Consider the following 13,294-nt stretch of genomic DNA (forward strand, 5'->3'; position numbering starts at 1 on the left):
GGAGTTTGGCTGGGCCGTGCTATGAATTCTGGGATATGGTGGGCCACGAAGGACACACCCAACCCATCCTTCAAATTCGGGGAAAAGGAGGACGCATTTGTCGGCCGCATTCGGAGGAGTCTACGAATGTGGACAGCCTTCAGCGCGTCGCTGTGACGTAATCGGTCTACAAATGTGTCCTCAGGAGGATGCAGCCCATGAATTTGGACACGCCCTTTGTGTTTGGTGCTTTTCTCCTCCTGCCAAGCTTTTCACTGCGAGCGCAGCCTCGTTTGTCTGTTTGACCTCCTCCTCCTGTTCCTCCTGCTCCTCCTCTTCCTCCTCCTCCCCTCCTCCTCCCCTCCTCCTGCTCCTGCTCCTCCCCTCCTCCTGCTCCTCCTCCTCCTCCTGCTCCTCCCCTCCTCCTCCTGCTCCTCCTCCACAGCCTGAACGTGATGTTTGCAGAACAGAGATCAGGACAGAGTGAAATCTGCTTTCATATTTACATATTTTTATTATTATTACAGATGTTACAGATTTTAAAACTACTTCCTGGTTTATTTGGAGTCTTCGCTGTGAGATCTCCTCCTGCTCCTCCTCCTGCTCCTCCTGCAAACGCGGCAGCAGTAAAGCCAGAGAACATCAGCATGTTAGCAGGATGCCACAGTCTGTGGTGGAGGAGAGGCTGGATTACTGGTCTGATTAAACATGTTTGAACGCATCAGCGTGCTGGTTTTCACACGTGTGTGTGTGTGTGTGTGTGTGTGTGTGTGTGCGCCAGCCTCCAGGTGGCAGCAGTAACCTGTGGGACCTGGTGTCAGTGATTAACGGCCAGGACGACTCGCTGCTCCCAGCCAGCTACAGCAAAGGAGTGATGCACATGAAGCACCTGCTCAAGTTTAAAACCGTGAGTCCTGATTGGTCCTTTCACCGTCACAGCTGACGGTTACCGCAGCGTGCACAGTCAGCGCCACACCTGTTCCTGCTTGAGTTGTGATCCAGCAGGAGACTGTTGGCTCATGCTCCTGCAGCTGCAGGCGTGCAGCACGTCTCTATTGCTGCTGCTGATCTGTGGAACGATCTGCCCCAGCACATCAGGGAGGCTCCTTCACTGTCCACGTTTAAAACACGTCTAAAACCCATGTTTACTCCTTGGTGTATGAAACAGTATGAGCCTGATCTTATTGTTCTACATCTAATTCTAATGATCATTTTCTAGCCTCAGCTTTTGTTTTCTTGTCTTCCAGTCTGAAGCTCAGGAGCTGACCATCGTGAAGATGTCCAAATTCGGAGGAGGAATCGGAGCGCCGAGCAAAGAGGAGCGGCTGAAGGAAGCCGCAGATATCCATCTGAGGCTGGGACAGACCCAACGATACTGTGAGCTGATGGTGGAGCTGGGACAGGTGTGTGTGTGTGTGTGTGTGTGTGTGAACTCACTGTTCAAATGAAACTTTGACTAAAACAAAAAGCAGGAAGAGTTTGAGTGACGCTGCACCGAGGGCTCGGTGATGTGAGCGTTTTGTGTGTTTCAGTGGGAGAAAGCGTTGTCTGTGGCACCGGGAGTCTCCATGAAGTACTGGAAGAAGCTCATGCAGAGGTAACACCGAGCACCAACCCAGAGAACCACCGAGCGTCGCGCCCGTTTCTGACATGAAAGGCTGCACTTAATGTTTTCTGACTCAACATGAGTGCGCTGAGGTCGGGCCCATCGGCAGCACAGATGACTGTTTGTAAGGTTTAAGGCGATCGTGCATCCATGACGTGTTTAAGTGTTAGGCTGCAAACGCAGAGCAGCGAGGCCACAAAGGTCACGATAAAGAAACGGTTTATAAGGTTTATCGTCATCATCACCCGAGTCTCACATTCCTGCTGCTCCACACGCTTCATATCAGCCTGTGCTTGTGGCAGGAGAGCGGACCAGCTGATGGCCGAGGATAATGACGACGCCATCCCGTACTGCGTCGCCACGGGAGACATCAAAAAACTGGTGACGTTCTTCAGCGGGAGAGGACAGCTGCTGGAGGCCTTACTGATAGCACAGGTACAAAGATCGCACCAACACGGACGCATCACCTGTGACGAAGGACGCACAGGTGACAACATCCTAACCATGAATGTTTTTAGGGAGCGTGTGAGGGGAACATACGTGCACCTCAAAGCTCTGCAGCCAACCACACGACTAATGACGTGGACAACAGGCAGCAGTACCAGAGGTAGCACGCACACACACACACACACGCACGCACGCACGCACACACACACACGCACGCACACACACACGCACACACACACACACACACACACACGCACACACACACACGCACACACACACACACACTCACACGCACACACACACACACGCACACACGCGCACACACACACACACGCACACACGCGCACACACACACACGCACACACGCACACACACACACACACACACTCACACGCACACACACACACACGCACACACGCGCACACACACACACACGCACACACGCGCACACACACACACGCGCACACGCACACACACACACACACACACACACAGGTCAGAGCAGACAGATGCTGATACTCTGCTGATCTCAGGTCAGCTTCTCCTCCTTAGTTTAACTGAACACCTGTGTGAGTCACACCTGCAGACCTCTGTGGCTCTCCTCTCTCTGCAGCCTCCTCCATAAGGTTTGTAAGGACCTCGCTGAGTGGTACTTCCAGGACGGATGCTCTGTGCTGGCGGCGTGCTGCCACCTGGCCGTGGACGACGTCGAGGTGAGTGTCGCAGTCGCCGTCTTCGGCATTTCTTTGCGCTCCGCTTTAAAACATGGCTGAAGTGTGTGCGGACGTGTGCTTTGGTTCCAGTTAGCCATGTCCAGTCTGATGCGAGGTAACGAGCTGGAGCTGGCCGCGTGTGTGGGCATCGTCCTCGGAGAGGGGGCCAATCAGAGCACGGCTTACTGCCTTCAGCTCCTTGCCAGGAAGTACATGACCAATCCGACATGGTAGGCTTTTGTGTTGCTTTGCCCCCACACGAAGACCGCCGTCCCCTGAGCACGCTCAGTTAACTGAACTGGTCACATGATTTGGTTTAGTTTGAGAACAGATCAGATCGGGGGATTTAAGGGCGTGGCTTTGCTTTGACACATCCTTTTGATTGGCTCTCTTTTGTGAAATTCGCAATGTCAGGGAACTGTTCCCTGACAGGTGCAGCTGTTGGCGCTCAAAGGTGGGCGGGTACAGACTTAAACAAATCAGTGTGCAGGCCGCTTACCTGCACAGTGCGAACCAATCAGGACAAAGTAAACGTCCACGTAGGAGAAACTGCAGTTCCTCTAATGTCCACTCGAGGCTCCAACAGTGAGTCCGTCCTCACGGACAAACCGCTGGGTGACGTCACATATCCAGCTGTGCTGGCGCCCAGCTGTCAGCTACAAGCTGACTCAGGACACACGGACGCAGTCGCAGCCACGAGCACACACAGCTGCTTCACTCTGTGGCTCCATAAAAGCTGCACATGATAAAAACATGACCCTCATCTTCTCTGTGTTTACACTTAGGGAGCTGTCAGCTGACCTGCTGCGAATGATTCCCGACAACCACGTCTTATTGGCTAAACTCTGCGCGTTTTACCCGGGGACTGCGGCTGAAATCAACCAGCTGCATGAAAGGGTGCGTACGCTCGACTCCTTCTGGGTAAAATGTAAACGTTGCAGTGATCGGTAAATACTTAAAGCCTTTATTTAATAGACAACAGCAGAAACATGTTTGCAGCGGACGTGGGCGTGTACATGTCGATATTAACGCGTGATGATGTCGCTCGCTGTCTTTAAAGTGCGGCCTGCCTTCACTGGAGGAGTGTAAGGTGCTGGCAGAAGAAGCTGTGAATGAAGGAGACTTGTTTTCAGCGGTTAAACTCCGCCTGCTGAGCCCCGAGCCTGAGGTCGCCCTGCAGATCGGGATAAACCACGTCAAAGGTACTCACACATCAGCGTCTGTGCAGCAGCTGGAAGTTCACAGAAAACAAAGATTTCATGTGTTTTTTCTCCATGTTTTAGTTCATGTTTTTAATGTTTATGGCTCACCCCAACCGCTCGCAGCAGATGGCCCCGCCCCTCCCTGAGCCTGGTTCTGCTGCAGGTTTCTTCCTGTTAAAAGGGAGTTTTTCCTTCCCACTGTCGCCAAAGTGCTGCTCATAGGGGTCATATGATGGTTGGGTTTTCTCGGCGTTATTGTAGGTCGTTACATTACAACCTGAAGCGCCTTGAGGCGACTGTTGTTGTGATTTTTTTAAACTGAAGAGCTGACTGATCGTCCACAATAGTCATAAACACTGATGAGTGTTAGGGTCCAGGGTTTACCCCGCCTCTCACCCTGTGGCAGCTGGGATAGGCTCCACCCCCTGCGACCCTGATAAGGATAATGATGGACGGGCTGATTAGTTCAAATCTTGCTTTTCATTTTTTTCCCTCCTCAGAACAGCTGGCTGGATCTGATTGGACGGTGGATGACATTCAGCCAATCCTGGACCTGATGAGTTACATTAGAACTGACCGCCTCATCACGACCAAGACCACCGAGTGAGAACGACTGTTTATTAGAAACAACGTTTGTTCTTACCACACACAGAGTTCACTGACCTGAGTGTGTGTCTGTGTCTGTGTGTGTGTCTGTGTGCGTGCAGAGCCCGCAGTGAGCTGCTCATCCTCTGTGGTTATATTGGAGCTCTGCTGGCCATTAGAAGACAGTACAGCAGCATCGTACCTGCACTCTACGAATACACCAGGTACACACACACACACACACACACACACACACACACTGTGAGTGCACAGACACACACACACACAGACACACACACACACACACACACACACACACACACACACACACACACACACTGTGAGTGTGTGTGTGTGTGTGTGTGTCAGCAGCATGAAAGCTGACGCTGGATTCTCTTGGAGCGCACACAGAGGATTTTCCAGTCCTGCACACAAAGAGCAGTTTTCTCAGTGTGAGGTCAGCACTCAGACTGTCCTGTGGTTATAAAACAGAAAGTTTTTATTAGTCCACATCAATGTTTTTACTGTGACCGACTGTGAAAAACAGCAGTTTGTCTGGTACACGATCATAAAACATCGTGGCTCAAGAGTTGGGAGTTCGCCTTGTAATCAGAAGGTTGCCGGTTCGAGCCCCGGCTTGGACAGTCTCGGTCGTTGTGTCCTTGGGCAAGACACTTCACCCGTTGCCTACTGGTGGTGGTCAGAGGGCCCGGTGGCGCCAGTGTCCGGCAGCCTCGCCTCTGTCAGTGCGCCCCAGGGTGGCTGTGGCTACAACGCAGCTGCCATCACCTGTGTGTGGATGTGTGTGTGAATGGGTGGATGACTGGATATGTAAAGCGCTTTGGGGTCCTTAGGGACGAGTAAAGCGCTATATAAATACAGGCCGTTTCTGTTTATGTGACTTCATTATGTTGGTTTAGCATGAATGTCCCTGAATGTCTTTAGTTTATTTACATTTTTTAATGTAATTTTTACCATTTTAACTTTAAGAGGAAACTAAAACATCAGTAGGAAAAGTTGTAACACAGTTCAAATTCCAAGATCTACGCCCTCCTTCACATTTTCCAAATCCATCCAAAGGGCCAGGCTGGAGTCTCTGCCAAGCCCACTCTGGCCCCCGGGCCTTATGTTTGACACCCCTGGTTTAAACCTCAGCTGAAGCTTTGGAGCGCTACAGGCAGGTTTACATTTTCCTTGATCGTAATCAATGTTCAGCATCTCCTGATTTGTTTGGACACAAGCGTCAAAATAACTTCCAGAAACAGGAACAGATATCACCGTGCGCGGTGACGTCAGCTAATATCGGCTTTTGATTTGGAATTATCGACGATGATTGTTTGGATCTGCTGCACGCCAGCATCTGTGAACGCGTTTCTTTGTGTTTCTCAGTCAGCTGCTGAAGCGGCGAGAGGTGTGTGTCCCTCTGAAGATCGAGCAGCTGTCTGTGGAGCTGGACGCCTGGAGGGCCTGCACACAAGCTAACAGCATGTACGTCACACACACACACACACACACACACACACACACACACGTTGTATCAATAACACTACAAGGTGCTCACATTAACGAGCAGAGGTGTAGCAGTGATGCTGAAGAGCGGCCAGGATGAGGCCGGTCACCAAGGCAACTGCATCACGACACATGAAGGAGCCGCATCTGCCGTTAGACTGAGATGGTCACTGAGTGATCGGCTAACTGACGAATCGTCACTCTGAGGTTTGGAGGACTTCCTGATGAGGGGAAATCAGATGGATGAAGAGCACCAGGAGCCATTACGGCCCACTCTGAAATCAGTGAAGTGGAAGCTTTACTTCCTCTCTGTCTGGGTGAAAATGTGCTCGTCACTGAATGAGGATCTTCTTCTCAGGGCTGAACGTCCCAGCGGCACACAGTGACCCGTGTTTGCACCACAGCCCGATGAAATCAAAGCGCTTGAAGAAAAATGAACCAAATCCTGGACTTCATATAAGATAGTAAAGTTTTAATGATTTATCATGGAGCTCGTCAACATCAGGAAGAGCTTCAGAATAAAATATATGACTGTCTCGTCAGTGCTGTCCCCTCCAGCTCAGCAGCACTCAGATGAAGGCGGCTCCACCTTGTGGTGCTGTTCTGAAACTGCACTTCATAAGCTGCTATTTAAGGAAGCAGAGCATCAAAGATGAACTCGGCCTATCAGTAAGAGCCATGCATACGGTCTCCCAGCACTAGTGCATGGTTAATTCATTACTAGCATCTTCCTAATACATCCAGAAATGTTTTTATGTACACATAACTGCTCTGCTTCCACCATCCCCACAGCTGAGCAGCGCCACATGCAGACTTACTGCTGGGGACGCGAGCGAGTGCGTGCATGCACATGCATGCACACACATGCACACTTAGGCACACACATGCACACGCATGCACACGCAGGCACACGCATGCAAATGTAGGCACACGCATGCAAACGTAGGCACACACATGCACACATATGCACACGCATGCAAATGTAGGCACACGCATGGACACGTAAGCACACACATGCACATGCATGGACACGCATGGACACGTAAGCACACACATGTACACGCATGTACACGTAGGCACACACATGCACACGCATGGACATGCATGGACACGCATGGACACGTAGGCACACGCATGGACATGCATGGACACGCATGGACACGTAGGCACACACATGCACACGCATGGACATGCATGGACACGCATGGACACGTAGGCACACACATGCACATGCATGGACATGCATGGACAAGTAGGCACACACATGCACATGCATGGACATGCATGGACACGTAGGCACACACATGGACACGTAGGCACACGCATGGACATGCATGGACTTGCATGGACACGCATGGACACGTAGGCATGTTGCTGGGCTGATGTTCAGTCATTAAAGCTCTTTTATGATTATTCATCTTAAAGAGACGTCAAAGCTGCGGCTTCCACCAAAAACAGGAACAATCACCACAACAGAGAAGCTCAGACGCCGTCAGTGCAGCGAGTCTGGTCCAGTTTAAGGACTCATTGCTTCATTACTGAGTGGACTCAGTTGCAAAGAGTGCACACCCCAGAGTGCAGACCACAGTTTCCCTGAGCCTTACCTAACATACAGTGGGGCAAAAAAGTATTTAGTCAGCCACCGATTGTGCAAGTTCCCCCACTTAAAATGATGACAGAGGTCAGTAATTTGCACCAGAGATACACTTCAACTGTGAGAGACAGAATGTGAAAAATAAATCCATGAATCCACATGGTAGGATTTGTAAAGAATTTATTGGTAAATCAGGGTGGAAAATAAGTATTTGGTCACCTCAAACAAGGAAAATCTCTGGCTCTCACAGACCTGTAACGTCTTCTGTAAGAAGCTTTTCTGTCCCCCACTCGTTACCTGTATGAATGGCACCTGTTTGAACTCATCATCTGTATAAAAGACACCTGTCCACAGCCTCAAACAGTCAGACTCCAAACTCCGCCATGGCCAAGACCAAAGAGCTTTCGAAGGACACCAGGAAAAGTATTGTAGACCTGCACCAGACTGGGAAGAGTGAATCTACAATAGGCAAGCAGCTTGGTGTGAAAAAATCAACTGTGGGAGCAATCATCAGAAAATGGAAGACATACAAGACCACTGATAATCTCCCTCGATCTGGGGCTCCACGCAAGATCTCATCCCGTGGGGTCAAAATGATCATGAGAACGGTGAGCAAAGATCCCAGAACCACACGGGGGGACCTGGTGAATGACCTGCAGAGAGCTGGGACCAAAGTAACAAAGGTCACCATCAGTAACACACTACAACGGCAGGGAATCAAATCCCGCAGTGCCAGACGTGTTCCGCTGCTGAAGCCAGTGCATGTCCAGGCCCGTCTGAAGTTTGCCAGAGAGCACATGGATGATACAGCAGAGGATTGGGAGAATGTCATGTGGTCAGATGAAACCAAAGTAGAACTTTTTGGTATAAACTCAACTCGTCGTGTTTGGAGGAAGAAGAATACTGAGTTGCATCCCAAGAACACCATACCTACTGTGAAGCATGGGGGTGGAAACATCATGCTATGGGGCTGTTTTTCTGCCAAGGGGACAGGACGACTGATCCGTGTTAAGGACAGAATGAATGGGGCCATGTATCGTGAGATTTTGAGCCAAAACCTCCTTCCATCAGTGAGAACTTTGAAGATGAAACGAGGCTGGGTCTTCCAACATGACAATGATCCAAAACACACCGCCCGGGCAACAAAGGAGTGGCTCCGTAAGAAGCATTTGAAAGTCCTGGAGTGGCCTAGCCAGTCTCCAGACCTCAACCCCATAGAAAATCTGTGGCGGGAGTTGAAAGTCCGTGTTGCTCGGCGACAGCCCCAAAACATCACTGCTCTCGAGAAGATCTGCATGGAGGAATGGGCCAAAATACCAGCTACTGTGTGTGCAAACCTGGTAAAGACCTATAGTAAACGTTTGACCTCTGTTATTGCCAACAAAGGTTATGTTACAAAGTATTGAGTTGTATTTTTGTTATTGACCAAATACTTATTTTCCACCCTGATTTACCAATAAATTCTTTACAAATCCTACCATGTGGATTCATGGATTTTTTTTTCACATTCTGTCTCTCACAGTTGAAGTGTACCTCTGGTGCAAATTACTGACCTCTGTCATCATTTTAGGTGGGGGAACTTGCACAATCGGTGGCTGACTAAATACTTTTTTGCCCCACTGTAGCTCCATCTTTGACCCAGAACTTGAGTCCTGATCCTGAAACGGGCCCTTTGAAGAGGAACAGAGCAGGGATGAGCTTCTAGAACAACATCGTGCTATCAGTTTGTCACAAACAGCTGGACAAGTTTCATTTCTTTATTTTAGTCTGTGGTTTCCTGTAAGCAGTGACTGCAGTCAGCAAGCTGCAGGCCACAGACAGCTGTTTGAAACTCACACTCACACACTCTGCGTCCTGGGTACATTTGTAGCAGACAAGTCTGAGTACATTTGTCACGTCTCAGTATTTTGTCAGTTTTTCTCTTTGTGTTTTTGGGTGTTCAAGCTTGATTATGAAGGCAAACCTACTGATGAGTTCTAGCCCTGAGTGGGTCTCTGGGGCCCGGTCCACACAGTTGGATGTTTTCATATTAAGAAAACAAAGTGTACGTATCATCTGTGAAAGTCCTCAGACTCCAGACTCCAGAGTGGAGCACTCGCTGAAAGCTGCTGCTGTTCCATGAAACAAAGCACGACCGAGTGCCTTCAGCTCGGCTCGCACTGATGCTGTAAACCGTCTTCTGTGAGAAAATGCTGCTGTTATCATGCAGTCCTCATGTCCACACACACTCACAGCAAACGTGCTTCCTTCCTGTCCGTCTGTCTCCAACAGCCCCCCGTCAGAGTGTCAAAGAGAAGAGTTCAGCTGCCTGCAGAGGAGAATCCAGCCGAGCCACAAAGGTAAACAGTCCTCACGCCTCAGAGCGCCGCATCACCAGCTGCAGCTCAGAGGGCGAGGAAAGAAGCATCGTGTTAATGATAATGACAACATTAAACCATTTCCTGACGTCTCTCAGGTGCGTTGCTCCTCTGCGGTGCTGACTACGTGACGGGCTCCAACCTGCCGAGTCACTCAGACCTCCAGCTGTCCTGCTTCACCGGGCAGAGAATACAGGTGTGTGTGTGTTTTAACATCTTTGTGGGGACCAAAATCCCACAGCATTGAAGGCATTTTTGAGACTCAAAATGTGGTTTTAGTGTCAGGTTACAGCAGACTTTCCCAAAGTGTGGGGCCCGCCCCCTAGGGGGGGTGCAGAGCCATTGCAGGGGGGGCACGGCATGAAAAGGGAAAAAAACAAAACGCTTGCACACGGCTAGCACAGGCGCCCACACAAACGCACAGCAGGAGATGAAGCATCACTGAATATGTTTCCAAACCAACTTCATTCTAAGCCAAAGACTAGAAAATATGGTGAAGCAGATCTGCCCTTTGGCTTCACCTGCACAGGTGCTGAGGTAGGTCTCCCTGCAGGGTTGGTTTCCCTGCATCAGGAGCAGCGCTGGGCTGTTTACATCACAGACAAACAGGATCCCACAGCTGTTTATGTTTTTAAACCCATTTTGCACAGAGAGGCATTTTTTGAAAAATGCATTGACAGCAATGTTGAACATTATTACACAGGAAAAAACAACTACATGTAAAATAATCGCACCGTGACGCCTCTGCCTTTGTAAATGGAGGGACAGCAACTGTGTGTTTATATGTAAGAGTGTAAAACCTGCAGACAGAGACAAAATACTGTTAATCTGACTGTCTGCCATTCTGCAATTCCTCTCATGTAAGCAATAACGTGGCCACAGCGTGATGTGGAAAAAGGCTCATACCTTTGATGTTGCGTGACTCTGTATTCCTCGTCCACACGTAAACGCAAAAAATGAGTTTTAAAAAATCTCCGTTTTCGGTGATTCGAAACGCTGTTTACGTGGACGAAACAGCTGCTTTTCAAAATCACCCGTGTACTCGTAAAACAAAGGGGGGCCCAGCAAAAAAAGTTTGGGAACCACTGGGTTACAGTAAGGTCATGGTTAGGGAAAGCATCGCGCCCATTAGCTGTCCCCACGAGCTCTGATTACCCGACGTGTTTCTGCACTGATGTGTCCAAAGCTCTGTCTGCTCTGTTTGAATGCTCAGGGTCCGGTGTTTTTGCTGGAGGACAATAAATCAGCCATCTCACTCAACGACGCTTTAATGTGGGCGAAGGTCAACCCCTTCTCCCCGCTGGGGACGGGACTCCGCATCAACCCCTTTTAACACACACGAAGAAGAGGAAGACGGTCACGGCGGCGATGAGACAGACACCAGCGGCTGAAGCTCAAACACTTTTTGCCAACTGAAGCTTCAGAGGAGCTCAAAGCTTTTGTAGATTTTGATATTGGTTAGCTGTTACGTGATGAGAATGTAGCCAACCAATCGTGCTTCACGTGTGGAGGAGGACTGGTGTTGAATGTGTCGTACTGGGTAGGACTCCCGCTTCATTTCCCACAATGTGATCATGTACATACAGGGTATAGATCTGAGTTCTTCTACTGTACAAAGAAAGCACTGGAATAAAGACACCACTGAGTATTTATGGGAGACTTTCTTTGTGTTCGTGTTAATCTTCTCTCAGCTGCTCCCTTTAGGAGTCACCACAGTGGATCACCTGCCTCCTTCTATCCCAGCGTTCTCCTCTGCCACACCAACTCTCTGCATGTCGCCTTCACTGCATCCACCAATCTTCTCTGAGGTCTTCCTCCTTTCCTGCTGCCTGGCATGTTCACCTCTCCACCTGTCTGCCTCTCGTTCACACACGTATGTCGTACCTCCACCTCTCCAGGCTCTCCTCCACCTGCTCCCTACTCTCAGAACAGATCACAGTATCATCTGCAAACATGAGAGACTCACCTGTGAGCCTGTCCGTCCCCACTGCAAACAAGGAGGAGCTGAGAGCTGATCCCTGATGTAATCACCACCCCCACCTTGAACCCATCTGTCACTCCTACCGCACACCTCACCTCTGTCCTCACATCTCCTGCACCACCCTCACATACTTTACTGACCCTCCTGACTTCCTCTCTCAGATCTACAAAGACACAATGAAAGAATCTGTCCACACACTGTTATATCATATTAGGGCGGCTCAGGACTGTTCATTTATGTGAATACATACATGCTGGCATCTCCTCAAAATGCTTTATTGAAAGGCAAAGATCCAACAAATTAGAGAAAACACAAATAATCAGACGACCCTCTCCTGGCAGCACTTGGTGACTGGAGGAAAGAAGAACTGTTTTAACAGGAAGAGAAGCGAGGTGTGTGTGGTTCTGCTGGAGGTTTCTTCCTGTTAAAAGGGAGTTTTTCCTTCCCACTGTCACCAAAGTGCTGCTCATAGGGGGTCATATGATTGTTGGGTGTTTCTCTGTATGTGTTATTGTCCGATCTACCTTGAGGCGACTGTTGTTGTGATTTGGTGCTGAATAAATAAATCTGATTTGAATCTAATCATATTATTTGGGAATTCTACATACAGCGGTCCCTCGTCTATTGTGGGAGTAGCCAACTTTATTTTTTACAATTATTACAGATGTTTTAAGGCTGGAAAACCCCTCACTGCACACTTTACACTTTTCTCAGACAGGCATGAACATTTTCACATTTTTCTCTCTCGTTCAAACCTTCGTAGAAAAATAAGTCCAGTATTATAGACCGAAACCAAAGATCAAACCCTGTTTTCAGAACATGGGAGCAGAGCAGCTGCCAGAGAATTTAACATTAATGAATCAATAATGAATCAATGGTACGGAAGTGGAGGAAGCAAGAAGAATGAGTTGAGTAAAGTTTGACTTATCTGACTGTTTTAATGCGGTGTGCCTTATGGTCCAAAAAATACAGTAACTTCTACCTTCCCTCAGCATGTCGAGAACTTTTTGTCCCACTGCTAGCGATCGACAAGCTGAACACATTCTGTACTGTACACGAGACACGGCACAGGATTGATTGACAACGATTTACAGCCAATCAGGATGCAGAACACAATGGGCTGTAAAAAAAAAAATAAAGCATGCAAAATTGCGACAGCCGCAAAAGATGAACCGCAATATAGCGAGGGAGCACTGTGCTAACATTACTCCTGAGCTCAGGCTGCAAACTGCTCTGAACACTTGGTTTCTCAGTTTGCCTGGGTACACTCCCTGATACTGTCATTGTAAGAAGACAAGCTCCACCCACTTTCTGTTCAAAT

General features: G+C 49.1%; 1 protein-coding gene across 4 annotated transcripts in view; it reads left to right on the forward strand.

The window, feature by feature from the left end:
* Positions 1-11,651, forward strand: part of wdr17 (WD repeat domain 17) — a 38,475-nt gene extending 26,824 nt beyond the window's left edge. For 3 of the 4 annotated variants that reach the window (XM_086297120.1, XM_086297119.1, XM_086297121.1), the window contains 15 exons: positions 761-886; positions 1,227-1,382; positions 1,512-1,576; positions 1,888-2,020; positions 2,104-2,192; positions 2,646-2,745; positions 2,836-2,975; positions 3,531-3,642; positions 3,806-3,947; positions 4,448-4,550; positions 4,655-4,756; positions 5,922-6,020; positions 9,907-9,974; positions 10,091-10,188; positions 11,206-11,651. In XM_086297120.1, the coding sequence (XP_086153246.1) occupies positions 761-886; positions 1,227-1,382; positions 1,512-1,576; positions 1,888-2,020; positions 2,104-2,192; positions 2,646-2,745; positions 2,836-2,975; positions 3,531-3,642; positions 3,806-3,947; positions 4,448-4,550; positions 4,655-4,756; positions 5,922-6,020; positions 9,907-9,974; positions 10,091-10,188; positions 11,206-11,325 (1,653 nt within the window). In that variant the 3' untranslated portion in view covers positions 11,326-11,651. Of the gene's footprint in view, positions 1-760; positions 887-1,226; positions 1,383-1,511; positions 1,577-1,887; positions 2,021-2,103; positions 2,193-2,645; positions 2,746-2,835; positions 2,976-3,530; positions 3,693-3,805; positions 3,948-4,447; positions 4,551-4,654; positions 4,757-5,921; positions 6,021-9,906; positions 9,975-10,090; positions 10,189-11,205 lie in introns of those variants that run through there. The other variant, XR_015129974.1, reaches the window with a different exon arrangement.
* Positions 11,652-13,294: the final 1,643 nt, after the last annotated feature.

The sequence above is a fragment of the Aulonocara sp. 'chitande type north' Nkhata Bay genome, linkage group LG6, assembly GCF_057382095.1.
Source record: "Aulonocara sp. 'chitande type north' Nkhata Bay isolate Kocher_YH1m ecotype deep benthic linkage group LG6, A_spYH_male_GT1.1, whole genome shotgun sequence".
Classification (NCBI taxonomy): domain Eukaryota; kingdom Metazoa; phylum Chordata; class Actinopteri; order Cichliformes; family Cichlidae; genus Aulonocara; species Aulonocara sp. 'chitande type north' Nkhata Bay.